We start from the raw sequence: 18124 nt of genomic DNA, 5'->3' as shown, positions 1-18124 counted from the left end.
GGATGAGAGGGGAGGGGAGGGGAGGGGAGGAGAAACCCTGCATATTAAACTGTGTTTATTTCTGGGAGTCAGAGGTCAGCCAGAGGCTTAATGAGATTTTAATTAACCAAACCCCTAATCCAAAATGGTTAAATATATCCACACATATCCCAGAGACATTCCAAACTCCCATGATGCTTGTTGGACAGTTTCAATAGCTAGTTAAAAGCAGATGTTAAATATGTGATGAATATCACAACAGCAAAACCAGACTGAATTCAAACGAAATCACAGAAAGAAAATCCATGGCATTTAATTAGATTGCATTTTATTTAGGTTAATGAAAATCTGCCCCGAACAGAATTAGGAATCAAATATTGTTTCAGATTAAAGGAAACTGCTAAATTTGAAGCTTGTACTGAAAGCCAAAATGCCCAGCCCTTGACTACCTGGCGCTCCAAACAACAAGAGAAAACAATGGAACAAAATATCTGTGTACAAAGGGGAACAGGTTTTATTCCTCAGTTACAAGTGGGGAGAGTTTACAAGTCTTGCATTGTTTTCTATTGTACATAGCTCCATAGTAAACGCCAAAAAATAGCAAAATTTAGGCACTTGTTCCACCGTCTGCAATTTGCACTGGATTATTAAGTACCTTGTAGGTTAACAGCAGCTTCAGAACTATGATTCAGAATTAGATTTCATGCTACTGCTAACTGTTCCTAACATTCTTGTTGATAAAGCAAAGTCGCTTCACGGACAGAGAGCTTGAGGGCACTCCCAACGTCTTTGTCCAAAAAGCAGAGCCAAGAGCGATGACCACGAACACCAAGCGCGAAGACCAGCATGTTCCAGACATGACACGCGTGGCCACAAGCCGGAACGCACATGGGATGAAGTGACAGGAAGGAATTAATGCCCAGAGGATCTGTTTGCTACGAAGCACACCAATCTCTAATCTGTTCAAAAGCTTCTTCCTGCCACAGACAGGAAGTCAGCCAGCCCCACAGCTGTCAGAATTCCTTACAGGCTGCTGTTATTTCCAAGACTCTGAAGTTGCTCAAAAATGGAGCCTGGCACTTGGAGGTTTTCTGAGTCTCAAATTGGCAAAGGAAAGATACTGAAATCAGAGTTGATGTTTTAATTTGAGGATTTTAAAAGGTGACTTTCATAGATTTGAAAATTTAATTCCTAAAAGGATATTTAATGCTTTCAACTATAATAATACCGTACACTATTATCAGGAGGTCTTTATGGTACAGCTCATTTTTTTTGTCATCCGATCTGATGGTATCAGCAAACTACTTTCTAGCTTTCATAGCAAACTTTCTGGTGTTGTCATTCTAGAATGCTGTATTAAAATCATTATTCTCAGGTTGAGAAGCTCGTAGGGCAGGTCAGTTCTCGTGTGAGAAAGTGGAATGTCACAGGGGATGGGGTGACTGTTCTAGCAAAATCCTTGACCTACTCACATGAATCATAAATCATTTCAGCATTTAAAAATACTTCCAAGACCGCTTGTTAAGGAAGGCATGTTTACTATTAGGCCTACTTAAAAAGTCTTTGTAGACACACCGGTCATTGCTTAAAACCAGTAATTTGTACTTTCAGAAAGACAACAGCAGGTGGTAGTACTGTATCAGCACAGCAAACGGAAGCATCTGGTTTGTTTCTGAAGCTGCTTCTCTGGACATGGACTCAAATCCGTGTAAAGTGGGGACACCAGGTACTGGAGCCAAGACACAGTTTCAGCTTCTGTGTTCAGAACAGAACACAGTAAACATATGTGCCAGGCTTCCTGGAACTAATAAAGCCAGCAAATCTGAGGGAGCAAATACTTTATTTCAATCAGTTGTCAAACCACAATTTATCCAAAAAACATAATGCAAGAGTCTTCGTAAAAGAGCGGGCTCATATATGGCAAGAACACAACCCGAATCTACCAAACACCTATACACCACCTGGCCAAGTTCTCACTGTGTTCGTGTGACCCAGCAAGAGGGCAGAATCAAAAAGCCGTCCATTCTTTCCTTTATAAAGTGAAAAACACTTCACTACTTTGCCTTGGGATGAAGCACACTCATGTGTCCAAACCACCATAACAATAGGAGAAAAAGACTTCAAACTACTGCTCCTGAAAAAAACTTCCTTCCAACCTCCACTGGGCTAGAAAGAAAAATCTCACAGTAACAATGGAACCTTCAGAATGTTCTCCCACCCACCACCAAAAAGAAATTATTTTTAGCACACTGTGCATAGTAAGAGAGTGACCCATTTCAGAATGCTACTAAAGATAGATCTAAGCGGCAGTAAATTGTAAAGTAAGACTCGCTGATCAGGAATGTTATTTCTAGGAAGCTGTTGGCACAAGTTCTAAATGAGGCTTCAAAGCTTCCCGAGGCTTCACCGGGCCGGTGCCCCCTTGTCCACGCCTGCCATCCAAATACTGAGCATTTGCTTAGACGTTAAGAGAAAAATATACAATAGATACAGGAGGAGGATTACTTAAAACGTACATATAAATACACAAAGAATGAGATCCAGTTTGAGATGCAGAACTAGGTATTGCCAACTCCAGTTCCAGGTGAAGCAGTGAGAACCCTAAGTCAGAAACATTACATAGATCAAGGGGAAATGGGGGTGGGTGGGAGGGGACATGTTAAATGGCTGTAGCTCCTGACGAAGCCTCAGGATTGTCGGGGTTCTCCAGGAACGGGTCTGTCGATGTGCCTGTTCTTCCACTGCAAAAGTTCTTCATCTTGGTTACGAGCCTCCACAACAGCATCATTTTCTTCTCTGACTTGTCTTCACATTCTGGTCTTGCAAGTATAGTTTAGCTGTAGAAGAAGAACCAAAAGCAAATGAAACCTCCGTCTCCTCCCATTTTTAATTCAACAACAAACAGCTGTGAAGGGAGCCGACGTCATGCAGCCCCAGTGCCGGGGTAGAAGACGACGGCGAGATTCCCGAATCTAGCGTGCTGGGCTCCACGGCACAGAGGCTGAGTCCCCACAACGGGGGCATCGGTGACACCCACAGTTGGGTCCATCACACGTACTGGGATTATTTTATATATGCTTGGTACTGCTGCTGGGGGGGAAATTCAGACAGCTAGAAGCTCGATGTCAAGCTGTCTGATACAAGCCTCCTTTGAACTTTGTTAGAAAATTCAGTGCTGAGTGAGCACAAAACACTTGTTGTGCTTTTGAGTCAAACATATGCACATGAGCACACTTGAGCACACACACACCCCTTTATTTTCTTCTAAAGCAGTCACATGGTGGGGGGGGGTCATTATTTTCATGACACCAGTAAGACTGAGTGGCATTTCAGTTGAGGAGGAAACAAAGCTAATCTTGATCTTCTACTCCAGCTCCTAAGTTATTCTCCCAACTGAAGACTCTGCATGGAGAACACCTCACAACAAATTTGCATTCAGGGGCCTCTCTGGTGGCCAAAGGGTTTAGTCTCAGAGCTATGAAGCTCACCACTGTGGCCTGAGTTTGATCCCCAGCCAGGGAGCTGACCCCCATGGTGTAGCAGCCCTCTCCTATCTCCCTGCTGCTCCCCTCAGCAGTGGATTTCAGTAGATCTGCCAGTTCTGCTCCCCACTCTGTCTCTGGGGAATCCCCCCCCCCGCCCCATCTCTGGCCTATACTCCAGTTCTTACGTGCATAAATAAATAAAAGTAAATCGTAAAAACATTTGCATTCAATGGCAGAAAAGGAGAAGTATCTAGAAGGGAGCCACTTACAGGCTGCTTTAGGACTCCGCCACTTCTGATTTTGCAGGTTCTCTCTCTTCTTTCTGTGTCTCCTGCGTTTGTGTTCTGATGTCTTCTGACGCACGACACACTTCCTGGCTGTCTTCCTGCTCTTTCAGTTTGGGTCCGTTTGTATCCAGGGGTTCTTTTAAGCCTCCTGAAGGTTCCACGGCTTCCAGAGCTGACATCTGCTCCTCGGGGCGATGGACCACATCACCTTTCCCCTCTCCCGGGGAGTCGCAAGGTGCTTTCTCTATCCTATCTCCTAACTCGGCCCCGCCATCACCTTCTGGCACAGACTTGGATCCAGGCTCTCCTCTCTCATCTCCAGATGGGAGCGGGACCTCCTCGAGCTGCTGGGCATCGACCCGGGGGCTTTCCACCGCGACGGCTTCGCTCACTTCTCTGGCGCTACCTGAGCATGCCTGCTCCGAGGGATCTGGTGCCGACTCCTCTCTGCTGGAGAGGGTCTCTGTGCCGCTCTTTGTGAGGGCTGGCAGCTCGCGCTCTTCTTTCTCGACTCTCTGCTCAGGTGGCTGGTTTTCTGCTGGCTGTTCAGCTTTCACTGGGGGGGCCTGTGTCTGGGACTCAGTGGCTGTCTCTTCCGTACTTACTAACTGCTCGACGACGGTCTGAATCACATTTTCTACCAGTCTGCTGCTCTCACTCTCAAGCTGCAGAATCTCCTTTTCAGCCTTGGTGTCTTCCTCCCAGCGTATGCTCCCCAACACCTCCCGGCAAACCCCTGGCTCGTGACCTTGCTCGGACTCCCGTGTCTGGGCTGTGGCTGGGGCTCCTTCCAGGTCGGCGCTGAGACCTTCTCCGGTGGCTGCAGACACCGTGACCGGTGCAGACTCTGCCCCAGATTCAGTCCCTGGGGGTGACGCCTCTGCCCCCGGCTGAGCTTCGTCATCTTTGGTGGACTTTTCTTCCAGTACTAAATGTGCCTCTGCAGATCCCAAAATTTCAGTTGTTTCTAAAATCTTGACGGTTTTTCTTAAGACCTTCTTCTCTCCTACCACATCAGCAGTTAGAGTTTGTGATGCCTCCGAGCTCTGAGCCTGTATTTCTGTGCAGATCAGTCCCTCTTGCGAGGGTGGAGAGCCTTCCTCGAGACTGCTGGCCTCCCCCACTGGCCCTTCTGTGCTGCTGACCTTCACCGTCTGATCCGGGATCTCCCTGGGCTCTTCAGACGTGGCACTGGGGTCACACTCGGGTTTCTCTTCACTCCCTTGGGTAGATTTCGCTTCGGTTTTCTCCTTTTCTACCTGACCTGCCATCCCTCTGTCCGCCGGGGCTGGGGCAGCCTCAGTTTGACTGTGGAGTTCAGCTTCATCCTTTCCAGATTCAGTGTCTTTAGGAACATGGTCGCCAGGGGTAACTTCAGGTCTCCTTTCCTGAACGAAGGTTACTTCTGCGTCTGTAGACACTTCAAGTCCTTCGACAGGAGGCCCGTCTCTGGGTTCCTCACCAACTTCTTGACTTGCCTCGGTCTTTGAGAGGACCGGTGCCATTTCCCCGGAGGCCACTGCAGCCGTGTGTTCCAAAACCACCTTCTCCTCTGAATGTTCCATGTCCTCCTCCCCGGGTGGAGAGCCGGAAGGTGCTGGCGGCGTCCCTGTCTGCGTTTCTGGGACTCGTGGCTGCTGGCCGGAGGACGCCACCCCATCGTCACCGACCTCATGCCCGATCTTGTGTTGCGTTGACTCACAATCGGCCACAGGGGTGCTTCCAGGACTCTCGCTGTCTGTGAGGGTTTCGGCCGAATCAGGGGCAACGGTTTGTTCTGATTTGACCCCAACCGAGGTTTCAGCTTCATGAGGGGCTGTGAGCTCGCTGGACGTCACACTCTCCGTGTCTTGAGGGATGATCCCAGAGCTTTCGGGGGCAGCATGGACCGTGACCTCTCCTTGTGTCAACTCCTTGGTTTCCTGAACTTGTACTTTCGACACCTCCTCCACCTCTTTCTTCAGATCTGGTGCCCCAGCCTCCTCTTCAGCTTCCTCCGCCTCTTCTGCGATCTCCGGTTCGGCCTTGTGCGCCGCGCGCACCCTGCCGGCCAGCGCCCGGCCGTCGGGCAGCCCCGCCTCCTCCCCCACCTTCTCCGCCACGGCCTGCAGGACCTCCCGGGTCCGCCGCGCCAGGTCTTCTTGGTCAGGCCCGCCGCCCTCCGCCTCCTGGACAGGGGTGGCTTCCTCCGTGGTGTCGGGAGACTCGGTGAGCTGGGAGACGGCCGAAACCATATCTGTGGTCTCTTCAGCGCCAGAGACTTCGGCCGCCTCTTCGGCGCAAAACGCCCCCGTCGTTTCTGCTGCTGTCACTGCTTCAGAAGTCAGCTCCGACGCCACCTCGCTCACCAGCGTGTCGTCGCTGGCGTCCCTGCCCTCGGGCGTGGCCGCCACCCGGGCCTGCTGGACGGCCGCCTCCCCAGTGGGCACTGTGACTTCGCCCCCCCCTTGTTCGAGGGGCCCGGCCACGGAAGCGGATATCCAGGAAGGAGATCTCTCCTCCACGTCAGTCAGCGACCTGGCGCCATCCACCACAGCCGGGGGCGCTGTGCGCGCCAGGTCGTCTACCTCAGCCGCGGCCTGGGGCTCTGGCCTGCCCTCGCTCTTCTGGGCTTGCTGAGCTTCCATCTTCTCCCTCTCGACGGCATCGTACTCTGACAGAGGGACGACGGCGGGGACGTCCGGATCGTCCTCGTTGGCCTCTGCGGGGCCTGGGTCCCCCGCGGTGGCCTGTTCTTGTTTCCCATCTGGCCTTTTCTTCCTCCGTCCAGGAATCAACTTCTTGATGGAAACCCAAGACTCCTCTCTGCCGGGTTCAGCCTCGGAGGCGGGGTGTTCGGCCCCAGAGCCTGTGACAGACTCTTCGTTTTTCTCTTCCAGTTTCGACTTGGACTTCTTCCTGGCCGTCACCAGCCTTTTGAAGGACTCCCAGGTGGACACGCCTTCCCCTTCAGAAGGGCTCCCGGCTGGCTCCGGGGAGGAGCCCGCAGCCGCCTGGTCATGTTCCTGGGCACTGGCAGGACCGGGGTCTGCGCCGGCCTCTCTGTCTTTTCCGCCTTCGTCGGCTTTTTGGCCGTCGCCTCCTGTGGTTTTGGGGGGCCCCTCCTCATCAGAAGAGGACCCTTTTCTTGCCCTCTTCTTGGACGATCCCACACAAATTAAAGCCTCCCAGGAGACGGAGGTGTCCACCTTGCGCCTGGGCTCTTCGGGCCTCTGCTCCTCTCCACTTCCTCTGCCCTCGTCTTGCATTTCAGAGGTTGCGCTCTCTGTGGAAGACAAGGTGGCGCTCTTCACCTTGTCCAGTTCATCCTCCTTGTCACTCTCAGAAGGCCTCCTAACACGCTTCTTGGGCGTCACCATCTTTTTGAAAGATGCCCATGGGGTGATGCCTTCTCTCTTTTTTTCTCCATCAGAAGTGACTCCTTCTTCAAGGTCGGCCTCCGGCGGCGCCTCACCCAGGCCCTTCTCCACACACGCGGGCTCCTCGGGCTCCTCGGGGGACGAGGCTGAACTGTCACCCTTCTGTTCATCTGTGCTGTCTGGAGATTCTGCGGCCCCAGGCTGAAGCTCCCCCGACTCTTCATCCCCCCCGCCTGCTCCTCTTTTCCCTTTCAGTTTCTTTCCAGAAAGCTTTTTGAGGCCCGAGCTAGTGAAAAGCTTCTTTAAAGGGCTCCCTTGCACCTTGATTCTCTCCTGAGACGACAGGATCTCCACCTCGCTGACAATGCCTTCGGGGTGAACAGACAAGACTTTCTCCTCAGGACCGAGCTCCGGAGGCTGGAGGGGGTCCCCTGCCACGGCGCCCACTTCTTGGGGCTTCACCAGCTCCTCGTGGGATTCAGCCGCCTCAGCCTGGGTGCTGGCGTCTGCCTCCTTTTCAGTGGGCAGAGACTCTGCGGCTTCTCCTGCCCCCTCCTTTTCCTGCTCCTCCATTTTCCCCTCCACGGTGTTGACATGGACTTCCGCAACGATCTCCACTTTTTCATCAAACACTTCTGTTGCCAAAGGGGCAGTCTTCTCTTCAGAGCCCCCCTGCACTTGGTATTCGGTGGGCAGCTCCACCTTCTCATACTCTGCGGACAGCCTGGCCCCGCTCTCGCCCTCCGTGGCCTGGGGGTGCGGCGGTTCAGGGGCACCCTGCTTCTCACAGGTGGCTTCTGGCTTTTCATTTTCTTCCGAGTCCGCTTTCTCGGGCTCTCGTTCCTTTTTCTTCTCTGAAGCTTTCAGTTCTTCCTCCTTGGGCTTTCTGAAACTGGTCTTTTTGCGCCAGCCTGCCCAACCCTGCGTGAAGAGCTTTTTGAAGGGCGACGCTGTCTCACTGGCCAGTGGGCTGGTAGGAGATTCTGGAGATTTGGTCGGTTCTTGCTTTTCTTCTTCATCTTTGCTCTCCTCTTCCGCTTGCTCAGATTCGGCCTGAGGAGATGCTTCTGCGTTGTTCTGCTCAAGTTTCGGCGTCTCCTCGGCTTGCTCTGTGGACTGCTTTAGCTCACTTTCCTTGGGTGTTGCTTCTGCGGCCTCACAGCCGGGGTCCTGGTGGTCGCCAGCCCCATTTGGTTCCCCCGCGCCCTCCCCTTCATCTTTTTTGACAGTGAGGAGTTGGACTGTGTCAGACTTCTCCGTCTTATCCTTTTTCACAGTGAATTTAAAGCCAACAAACTTGAACACTTTCTTAAATCCAACATCACTAGACTGAGACTCCGCAGGTTGGGTTAACTCCTCTAAATTACTTTCCGAAGAAGGAATCTGTTCAATTATCTCAGGCAGCTCCTCCTGCCCATCCTTGGCCATGTCTTCAACAACTGCTGAGCTAGTTGCCATCTTTACATCTGAGTCTCTTTCACTCACATCTTCAGACTCTCTCTGTCCAACTGTTAACAGGAAAGGGGTGGGAGAGAAGGGAAAAATGATTACAATTCAATAAAATTAAATATTAAAAACATAGGGGCCTCCCTGGTGGCACAAGGGGTTAATGCCAGGCACTACCCAGCTCGCCACTGTAGCACAAGTTCAATCCTCAGCCAGGGAGTGACCCACATGGTGCAGCAGACCTCTCCTGTCTCCCCACTGCTCCCTTCAGCAGCGTGCTTCATTGGATCTGCTTATTTTGTTCCCCACTCTGTCTCTGGTGAATCCTTTCACCCCCTGCACCTCTAGCCTGCAGCCCAGTTCTTGTATGCATAAATAAATAAATCTTTAAAACATAAATTAATATTAACATGACCAGTGAATACTTTCTTTAATGCCAGGCAAGTCCAGCACAGGGTAATGGTCTATCAGTAGTTGTGAATCTTAATAGGCTGAGCCGAGACTACTTCTTTGAAATGCTCTTCAAAAATTCAAGTTCAGAGGGACACTTTCTCTGCCAGTAAGGAAAAGTTAACAACACAACTACCCAAAAATCAGTTGCTTAACCACAGCTCCTCACCCACTGAGAGTGGGTGGGCCAGGTGCTATAACTTTTGTTGCAATGAAAATGGAATCACATTTCACACCCATGGTTTTAAACTAGACTCCATCAAATTTTAGACAGAATTTCCACTGGAAGTAGGTCCGAGAAATAAGCTAGATGACAACACAAACCCGTATCTAGGCAAATCTAAAGAAGGGGCACTGCGTGTGATCACTAGCCTGCTCTTCCCAACAAGTCCCAAGAAGAAGCCAGGTCTAGGGGGGTGCGGATGGGCACAAAGAAATGATAAGGGCGTTTCACTGTGACAGAAAGGAGGTGCCCCAAAGCAGGAGGGGGCAGGCCCAAAGGACCCAGAAGCCAGAGAGGACATGGCCAACAGACACGAAAGGGCAAAGCAAATCAAAAAGCACAATCAGATCTCTCACACCAGCGAGAATGGCTTGTCTAAGACTATGAACATGGGTGGGTGAGGAGGCCAGTCACTGGGGTTCAGCGCAGGGACGGTGTTAAGGGAAGAAATCTCAAGAACAAACATCAGTGTGAGCTGCCAGACATGGCCTGGATCGGATATTCATGCCAGCAAACCAGCGAAATGACATTTTGGATCTTCCTGGAAAATGTATGATTGGGATTAGATTACTTTTCATTGAAATAAAAGGTAGAAATTCTGACAGGAAAAGGACTTTACCAAAACTAGTTACAGTTTATATATGGTATGATCTCATTTGGGGTTAAAACCTCTCTCTCTCCCCCCCTTTCCTGCCCCCCCATCCCCCTCACATATGACTCCTGGGGAGTGGAAATATGATACATTTTGGAGTTTTGTGTGTCTGAATTTTCTGCTTTTCTGTACAGGCCATGTTTGGGGCAAATGTCCAGGCTGGGTAGGCGCATTGTTGATGCCAACAAAGAGAAAAGGCTCTTGGAGCCCTCAGTCGATCTGACAGGCCTCTCACGCAGAAGCAGGGAACCGGCACACAGGCACACCAGAGGGCAGAGGCCTGGCAGCCCCCCAGGCCTTGTTCTGCGACCCCCACATCTCCCTCTGGCTTCTCTCTCTCCCCCCTCTAGTTCTGGCTCCCTGCCTGAGCATCTGCAATCACAGGTGTGTGTGTCCTGTGCTGGCACTCAAGTGCATTCTGCAGTAAAACGTTACCACAGGTGGGCAGCAAAACCAAGGAGAAAACAAGGCCCGGTGGTAGCTATAGAAGCTGGAGGCTGGCGGGGAGCTGGAAAAGCATCTGAGCCCCTTGTGCTTTCCCATAGGACATGTTCTACTTTCTGTAATACATAAAAAGCCATAAACTGAACAGACACAGGCTTAATGTATTGTAACAATATACTAGACACTGAAGCACAAAATGAAGCTTGGTAGTTATAGGTAGTGTCTAGACCAACACTGAAAACCCAGCAATACGTATTTGAAAACAGAAGCAACATTTCTCCAAAATCTATGAATTCCTTCTGCTGATACTATTTCTCCATAAAAATAACTGTATTCTTCATGTGCCATGTTCCACATCTAAGTCTACAGATTTCTACTGTCCAATTGATTGGGTTTTATTTTGAAACGGAAGTCAAGAATGTCAGCTGAGAAACTGTGCTGGCGCTCCCCGGAGCTGCTGGAACCTACTGGTGTGCAGTGCTCTCTGGTAACCCCAAGTCCCGTTTCCTCTGGCCCTTTCACTTCGAATGTTACCAGATTTACATAGCTGAATGTACACAGAGATGAACGCTCTAGATTTTCTGGCCCTGCAATTTAACAGAATAAGGGAAGGATGCAATGAGGTTTTCTAGCACCACCCACGTGGGACATGGTGGAAGAAATGACTGGTGACAAAGCCCAGGTTTCCTCTAACTTTCTCGTGGAAAATCAGCCAATCCCCATTTGACATCAGCAGTTCATGTAGCATTTTGAAAAATTAAAATAAGAAACACGGGGCACTAACCATTTCAGATAGAGAAGGAAGTATGAAGTCAAAAGAATCTCATGTTTTGGCCAGGTATACTTCTTAAAGATTTTCTTAATTTAGAAATGATTGTGGTTAAATTTAGACTTCATGGACAGTAAACAAAGAAACTGTCACCCACACTGAACACAGAGGCAAATATTCCAAAAGAAAATGCAGACACGGTGATTGTTGGCCTAGGGTCTTCTACCCTGACACCCCTTTCAGTTAGAACCTCCCAAAGATGATATTCCTGCTATTTTTTTTTAAGTATGCATAATTTCCTGAAAAGAAGGGGAAATGACATTTGTTTCCATGTGTTCCTATCATAAACCTACTTATAGTTTAGGCCAAATGATTCAAGTGATTTCCACGAACTGCTACTTAAAGATTTTCCCAAGTGTAAAAGTTTATTCATGAGGACTTAACTGTGAGCACATAAAAGATGTGAAAATTCTTTTTTTTTTAAAGGGAGGTGAGGACCCACCCTGGTGGCGCAGCAGGTTGGAGCACAGCACTGCAAAGCTGGTCGCAGCTGCTTCAGTGCGAGTTTGATCCAAGGCCCCAGAGGTGACCCACATGGCACAGCAGACCTCTCCTGACCCGCCCACTGCTCCCCTCAGCAGTGTATCTGCCTGTTCTGCTCCCCACTATGTCTCTGGTGAATCTTCTCATGGTCCCCACACCTCTGGACTATATACCCCAGTTCTGTATGCATAAATAAATAAAATCTTTAAAAATAATAAAATAAGAGGGGGGTGATATCCATTTCACACCTGTAAGAGTAGCACATATTTAAAGAAATGTTCTGGAGAACACAGGAAAGGAAGGAATCCTGTTACACTGTTGTTGGGAATGTGAACTGGTACAACCAGTTTGGAAAAGCAATCTGAATTTACCTTCACAAATAAACAATAAAAATATCCTCTGACCCAGCAATTCCACTCCTGGGCATCGACCCAAAGAATGTGAAGCCATCGACTCAAAAAAACCACATGTGCTCTACAATGTTTTACTGCAGGACTAAATGCCCATCAGCAGAAGATTGATAGGACAAAGATGTGGTCTCTGCACATGATGGAGGATCACTCAGCCACATGGAAAGATGAAATACTGCTATTTACTGCCAAATGGAAATTCAGGGAATTATGCACAGTAAATTAGAAGTGACAAAGACAAATATTGAACATTTACACAGCAGACAGTCCAACCAATTAAAGTACTTATAAAAGCTAGTGGCCATTAATAAAAGAAGTAAAGTGTCTGAAAGCTGGGGGGGAGGGGAACGGTAAGAGAAAGGGCAGTGGGGATATAAGAGATTGCAGGGGTCGCGTTGGGGAGCAAAGTGGGTGATATCATTGTAAAAACACTTGAGAAAATAGCGACACTCCAATAATAAACTCCACGCTAGTCCAAGTTTACCAGCAATGAATACAAACATAAATTAAGTTTCCTGCCAGCAAGCATGGGATAAAAACAAACACTCATTCACTGATTTCTCAGAATTTGAAGGAAAATGCAGAGGCATTTTGCTAACACAGGGGGAGAATCAGGTGTTACAGATACCACTGCCCCCTACTTTCCCTCCTCCATGCTCCCAAATCTGTCTCAATTTGAAACACATCAATTTCAATTTGAAACACATCTAGAAAAAGTTTTCTGGGATGACTGGAATGTTTACAGTCAAAACTTGAGGGAGACAAAGATGAACAGCTGCCAACTGGCAGAACAAAACAGCTTTTGATGGTTCCAGAACAACTTAGCAATATTCAGAGGTTTTCTTTATATAAAGTGATACATGGGCTCAGCATGCAAAAGACAATAAAAAAAGAAGACGAAGAAGAAAGAAAGAAAGAAAAGGAAAAAGTGTACAGGCTCATATAGGGAAACTTTAAGCCCCACCTGGCCGGCTGGTCTGCAATCTCTTGACCTAAGTCATTCTAAGAGTTACTGCAGTTGGGGAATGTTCCAGACAGGCCCCTGTTCGTCCTCAGGACTTTCGTGCTTGGACAAACCAGGTCCAGCTCTGATTTCAGCGCCTGCAAGGCAGGACTGTAGCAGGCTTGACCAGAACAGGAGGCCCGAGTTCCTAGACTACCCCTTCAGCACATCAGGAAGTGGCCAGACATCCCCAATAGTTTCAGGGCCTAGAGGACAGGAAGCTGAACTCTCTGGGGCTCGGCAGCCCGAGATTTAGATTAGGTTGCACCACGGAAACCCACCTTCATGGCACATTTGCACTTAAGAGCGCGGAACCAGCTTCCAGACCAAGAGCACTGCGTGGAAGGCCAGGGGCAGACTCTGCTTGTGTAGCCTCATTTCCTATTGTTCTGCGGATACACGTTCCTGGTGTTGCAGCCCAACAAATAAGCCCTGCTCTGTCCACTCTGCTCTCCTCCAGCAAGAAGAGGGGCCTTCTGGTCTTCCCTAAATCCTACTGACCTGGGCGGGCTGTATCCCCCACTCTCTCCTCCAGCCCACCTCTTCCCAAAGGAAAGCCCTGGCCAGGTTGCCTCCAGCCAGCACAATCTCTAGCCCAACCTCAACACCCTCTTTAAGTCCATCTTCAGGCTGTGCCTTTTTCTGGCGAGAGCCACGGGGTCCCTTGCATACTGCGGCTCTGGACCAACCCCTGCGGGTTAGATCAAATCTCTGGGAGTGGTGGGCTAGGGCACATTCTCCAGTGGCTCCGATGAGAACCATCTCTCAGGCCCCAGGGGTCTTCTGTCAAGCCCCACTGGGAGCCCTGAGAAGGTACAGGTTCAGGGAGGTGGCTGTGGGGTTCACCTCCTCTCTTCCTAACGCCTGCCCATGTCCACACTGGCAGTCTGATCAAAGCGAGGGCAAGGAGGAAGGATGCATACCCACACCCCATCTTGGGCCCCCCACTAAAGGGAAGGTCGGTGTCCCCGCCCCCAGGTATGTCTCCCCTTGGCAAATCACGGGGCGGGGGGCGGGGCGGGCACTACTCACGGCAAAGGTTACTCCACCAGGGCATGGCGCGCGGCGCTGGCCAGCAGGGGCAGCCTGACAGCGGCCGGGGAGGCCCAACCCGACCCTGGCTGCCCCATCGTTGGATGGAGACTGGCAGCCCCCCGCATGCCGACGGGCCGCTGACGAGAGCGCCCCCTGGGGCTCACTGTGCGCGTCACAGAGGGTGCAGCCTCCGGGGTACCTGGCGCCCTGAGCACATGTTAGCCTAGAAGGCGGCGAGAGAAAGTCCCGGCATCACCCCAGCGGGGTCTGTCTTCAGACCCAAGCACACTCGGGGCCAGGAACCGGCCCTGCGTAAGCAAATGCCAAGCTGCCGCTCAACCTGTCCGGGCTCCTCTCTCTGAGCCTCACTATGTCCGTTAAGTGTTGCAAAGCCTAAGGTGTGGCAGGCACATGGCTCACCTGCTTGGTGTTATTAGAGTTTGAGACCCAGAACTGGGCGCATCCTGCAGCTTCACAATACAGAGCTCTTATGTGGACACGGAACCTCAGAGGTGAAAGGGGGAGCATACCTGGGTGGTCCCTGCAAGGAGGTGAAGGCGTTTCAAAAGTGTCCCCATGTGGGAAATGCAAAATGGCTCAGCCACTTTGCGATAGTCTGGCTATTTCTCGCTCTCTTTCCTTTCTTCCTTCCTTTTAAAAAATATTTGGAAAAGGCCCTCCCTGGTGGCGCAGCGGGTTGAAGCGCAGCACTGAGAAACTAGAGCCACTTCCGCATGAGTTCGATCCCCACCTGCCCCGGAGGTGACCACATGGTGCAGCAGACCTCTCCTGACCCGCCCGCTGCTCCCCTCAGCAGTGTACTTCGTCGATCTGCCTGTTCTGCTCCCCGCTCTGTCTCTGGTGAAGCCTCTCACCGCCCCTGAGCCTCTGGTCTGTACCCCAGTTCTGTATGCACAAATAAATAAATCTTTTAAAAAAATATTTGGAAGGACAGGTTTATTAGGAAAAGGAGAACACAGGCATCTGCATAGTCAGTGCAGGCAGGGGAGCTGCAGTTTGGCAGTTTCTTACAAAATGAAACACATTCTTGACATTAAAACAGCAATCACACACCATGTCCAACCAAAAACCTGGGCATAGATGTTTATAGTATATTTAGGAGCGAAGCTGTACACATGATATACATAGTTTATCCTCAAATGCAGAAAAACTAAGTGGCACGCCTCTCTCAGGCTTAACAGGAAACTGCTGGTAAAAGCTTTTGTTGCCCAACAAAGCAGTGAAGTACATGAGGTAAAATGTAACAATCTATGAATCTGAGTGAAGGGTATATAGATGTGGGTGTTACCTGCACTGTTTTATAAGTTTAAGGTTACTATTTTTAAAAAAGATTTATTTATTATGTATACAGAGCTGGGGTATAGAGGTTCAGGGGCGGTGAGAGGATTCACCAGAGACAGAGTGGGGAGCAGAGGGCGGGTCAGGAGAGGTCTGCCACGCCATGTGGTCACCTCCCGGGCTGGCGGGGATCGAACTCATGCTGAAGTGGCTTTAGCTTCTTAGTGTTGTACTTTAACCTGCTGCGCCACCAGGGAGGGCCTAAGGTTACTATTTTAAGACTAAATAGTGTAGATAACTAATGAAAACATGGAAAACAACAAAAGCTGAGAGGATGATTTCAGAGGACAGCAGGTCTTGCCTCACAATACATACATTTTATCAGTGTCTTTATTAAAGAGTAGACAACGTGTCTTCCTCTTCCATCAAAAAAAGATGGGATTCAGACAGAAAGGAGACTAAGGAACAGAAATTACAGGGACTAATTAGTGTTGAAATTTCACTGGACCCTGGGTCAAGTTTCCTGAAGTTTCTATTATGTCTTTCACTGCAGCTAAGTGACCGCCAGGACTTCCTGCAAACATTAGCTAAGGAGGGGTGAATGATCAGTTGGCTGTCAATAATAATAAAATAATAATAGTGATAATAATAAATAAAATAAAACTTAGATGTTTTTTGCTTTTGTTTCCTTCAGATAAGAACTGCTTCTTAATTAGATCTTGCCAATTCTAAAAGTAATCCAATAAATTGTAGAAGATGCTATAATGTGGAAAATGGAGACTAACATCCCTACAAGCCCCAAGACAATGACTATTAATATCTGTGGGTATTTTCTTCTTGGTCAGTCACACAAAAGTTTTCAAAACTTTGACATGATGATGAGACAATTCATCCAGCCCCCCACTGCCAGACACTTTATCTGGATGCAGCGTGACACTGTGACTGGGCCTCACAATTCCATTGCAGAAAATCATCACCCAACCCGTTTTGCGAACAGAAGAGGGCAGTATTGAGCAGCTTTCAGTTCTCTGGCTTCACTTGCACCTTGGGGACCAGAGGGTGCTGTGGAAATAGAAATGTGGGTGCCCTTTCAAGGTTTGCACATCGAATGCCGTGTTGCATCTATTTTTGCCCCTGACCTCCAATACAAACACTTTGGGGGGGGGACGGACAATGGGGCTGACATCTTGAGTTGGCCTCCTCCCACATGGGGTGTAGTAGGACCCAGGGGGGCGGTGGGGGGATCATGTGCAGAAGCCCCTCCTTCCATGTGAGGGCTCTTTCTTCCCCAGCCCATCTGTGCACAGCACACCCAAATCACTCCCCTTTCTCATCTCCAAGTTCGATCCCCATCACGGTCTTAGTATTCAGTGCTAACTGCACATGGGTTTTGAAGGAGTTAACGCTTGCAGCTTGGTGAGCTACAAGTCTATCAGACACAAAGAAGAGACTGGGTGCTGAGGGGTGGAGCCGGGACAACTGAGAGTGGTGGGCAGGGACGCTGGAGCTGAACGTGACAATGGAGAGGACTCGAGGAAGGCACAGCTCACCTGGGCAGGCTTGGCACAGCTGCATCCTTCCACACTTCCAAACGTGTCCTCCAGAAATCTACCTGTAACTCTCTGACCCTCCTGGTCTGTTCTCTGTTCACACCTCCATCTAGAACCACCATCTACCTTCGGTGTATTCCAGCGGGTAGAAGAGGAACGTCACTTCACTGACAGCATCACTAACTTGGGGGTACTTTCTTGGCTCCCCAAAAGTCCTCCGGTACAAACAACTGGGTTTGGAGCAGGCAGTCCTGGCGTGGGGAGAACCTCACTCATGTGGGGCTTGGAGTGACTCCAACCACTTGCAGAGTGCTGAGGTTGCTGTTATTAATCCAGCGTCTCTCTCGTCTGCCCATTAAGTCAAAGGCCTGCTCAAGAGGCCAGCTCCACCCTGCCTGGGGGTGGGGGCGGTGACAAAGGCCTAGGAGGGAGCTGCCAGTTCCCCAGGGCCTTTCACAGTCCTTGTCCCACCCAAAAGGGCGGCAGAGTTGACAGTCCTCTGGGAGGATAGGAGAGGTCTGTGCCTGTGGGCCAGCTCCCTGGTGGGGATCAAACTGATGCTGCTACTAGCTACATAGCTTGATAGTGCTGAGATTTAACCCCTGGCACCACCAGGGTGTCTTGTGTTTTTCTTAGAGAAACACAAGATCTCCTTAAATTCAAAGTGTAGAAGTGAAACAAGAAAACGGCCACCATCTTTTCTGGAGTGAACCCCTGAAACCATTTTTGTTTTCAAAAGTACAGTTGACCTGTAACAAGGGTTTGAATGCCATGGGTCTACCTATATGTGGATTTCCCCCCAATAAACATGTGACTCCTTATGATTTTCTGTTTCTTTCCGCTCTGTCTCAGAATGTTTTATTCTAAGTCACTTAGTTATATAATCTACAAAAAATGTTCCTAGTTAAGTTTGGGTGTGGGGGGGGAGCTTGGGAGCCAAAGGTTATGCCAGGCTGTTTTGCAGGTTCAGTCCCCTTAGCCCCTTGTTTTCAAGGGTTCCCTGCGTCAGCCACTCTCCTTGCTACATTATAAACATAACACATCTTCCTAATAATCTTAGGTGGGTTTTTATTACTTTTTAAAAGATGTATCTATTTATGCATACAGAACTGGGGTACAAGCCAGAGGTGCAGGGGCAGTTAGAGGATTCACCAGAGACAGAGTGGGGAGCAGAACAGGCAGATCGATGA

General features: G+C 49.6%; 1 protein-coding gene across 2 annotated transcripts in view; it reads right to left on the bottom strand.

Annotated features, from left to right (window-relative positions):
• Nucleotides 1–276: 276 nt before the first annotated feature.
• AKAP12 (A kinase (PRKA) anchor protein 12) overlaps nt 277–18124 on the bottom strand; it is a 64573-nt gene continuing 46725 nt past the window's right edge. For both annotated transcript variants that reach the window (XM_012721372.1, XM_012721378.1), the window contains 2 exons: nt 3734–8618; nt 277–2816 (listed from right to left, as the gene is read on the bottom strand). In XM_012721372.1, the coding sequence (XP_012576826.1) occupies nt 3742–8618 (4877 nt within the window). In that variant the 3' untranslated portion in view covers nt 277–2816; nt 3734–3741. The remainder of the gene's footprint in view (nt 2817–3733; nt 8619–18124) is intronic.

The sequence above is a fragment of the Condylura cristata genome, unplaced genomic scaffold, assembly GCF_000260355.1.
Source record: "Condylura cristata isolate star-nosed mole 26May11 unplaced genomic scaffold, ConCri1.0 scaffold00001, whole genome shotgun sequence".
NCBI classification, from domain to species: Eukaryota; Metazoa; Chordata; class Mammalia; order Eulipotyphla; family Talpidae; genus Condylura; species Condylura cristata.
This window is presented reverse-complemented; position numbering and strand designations above follow the sequence as displayed.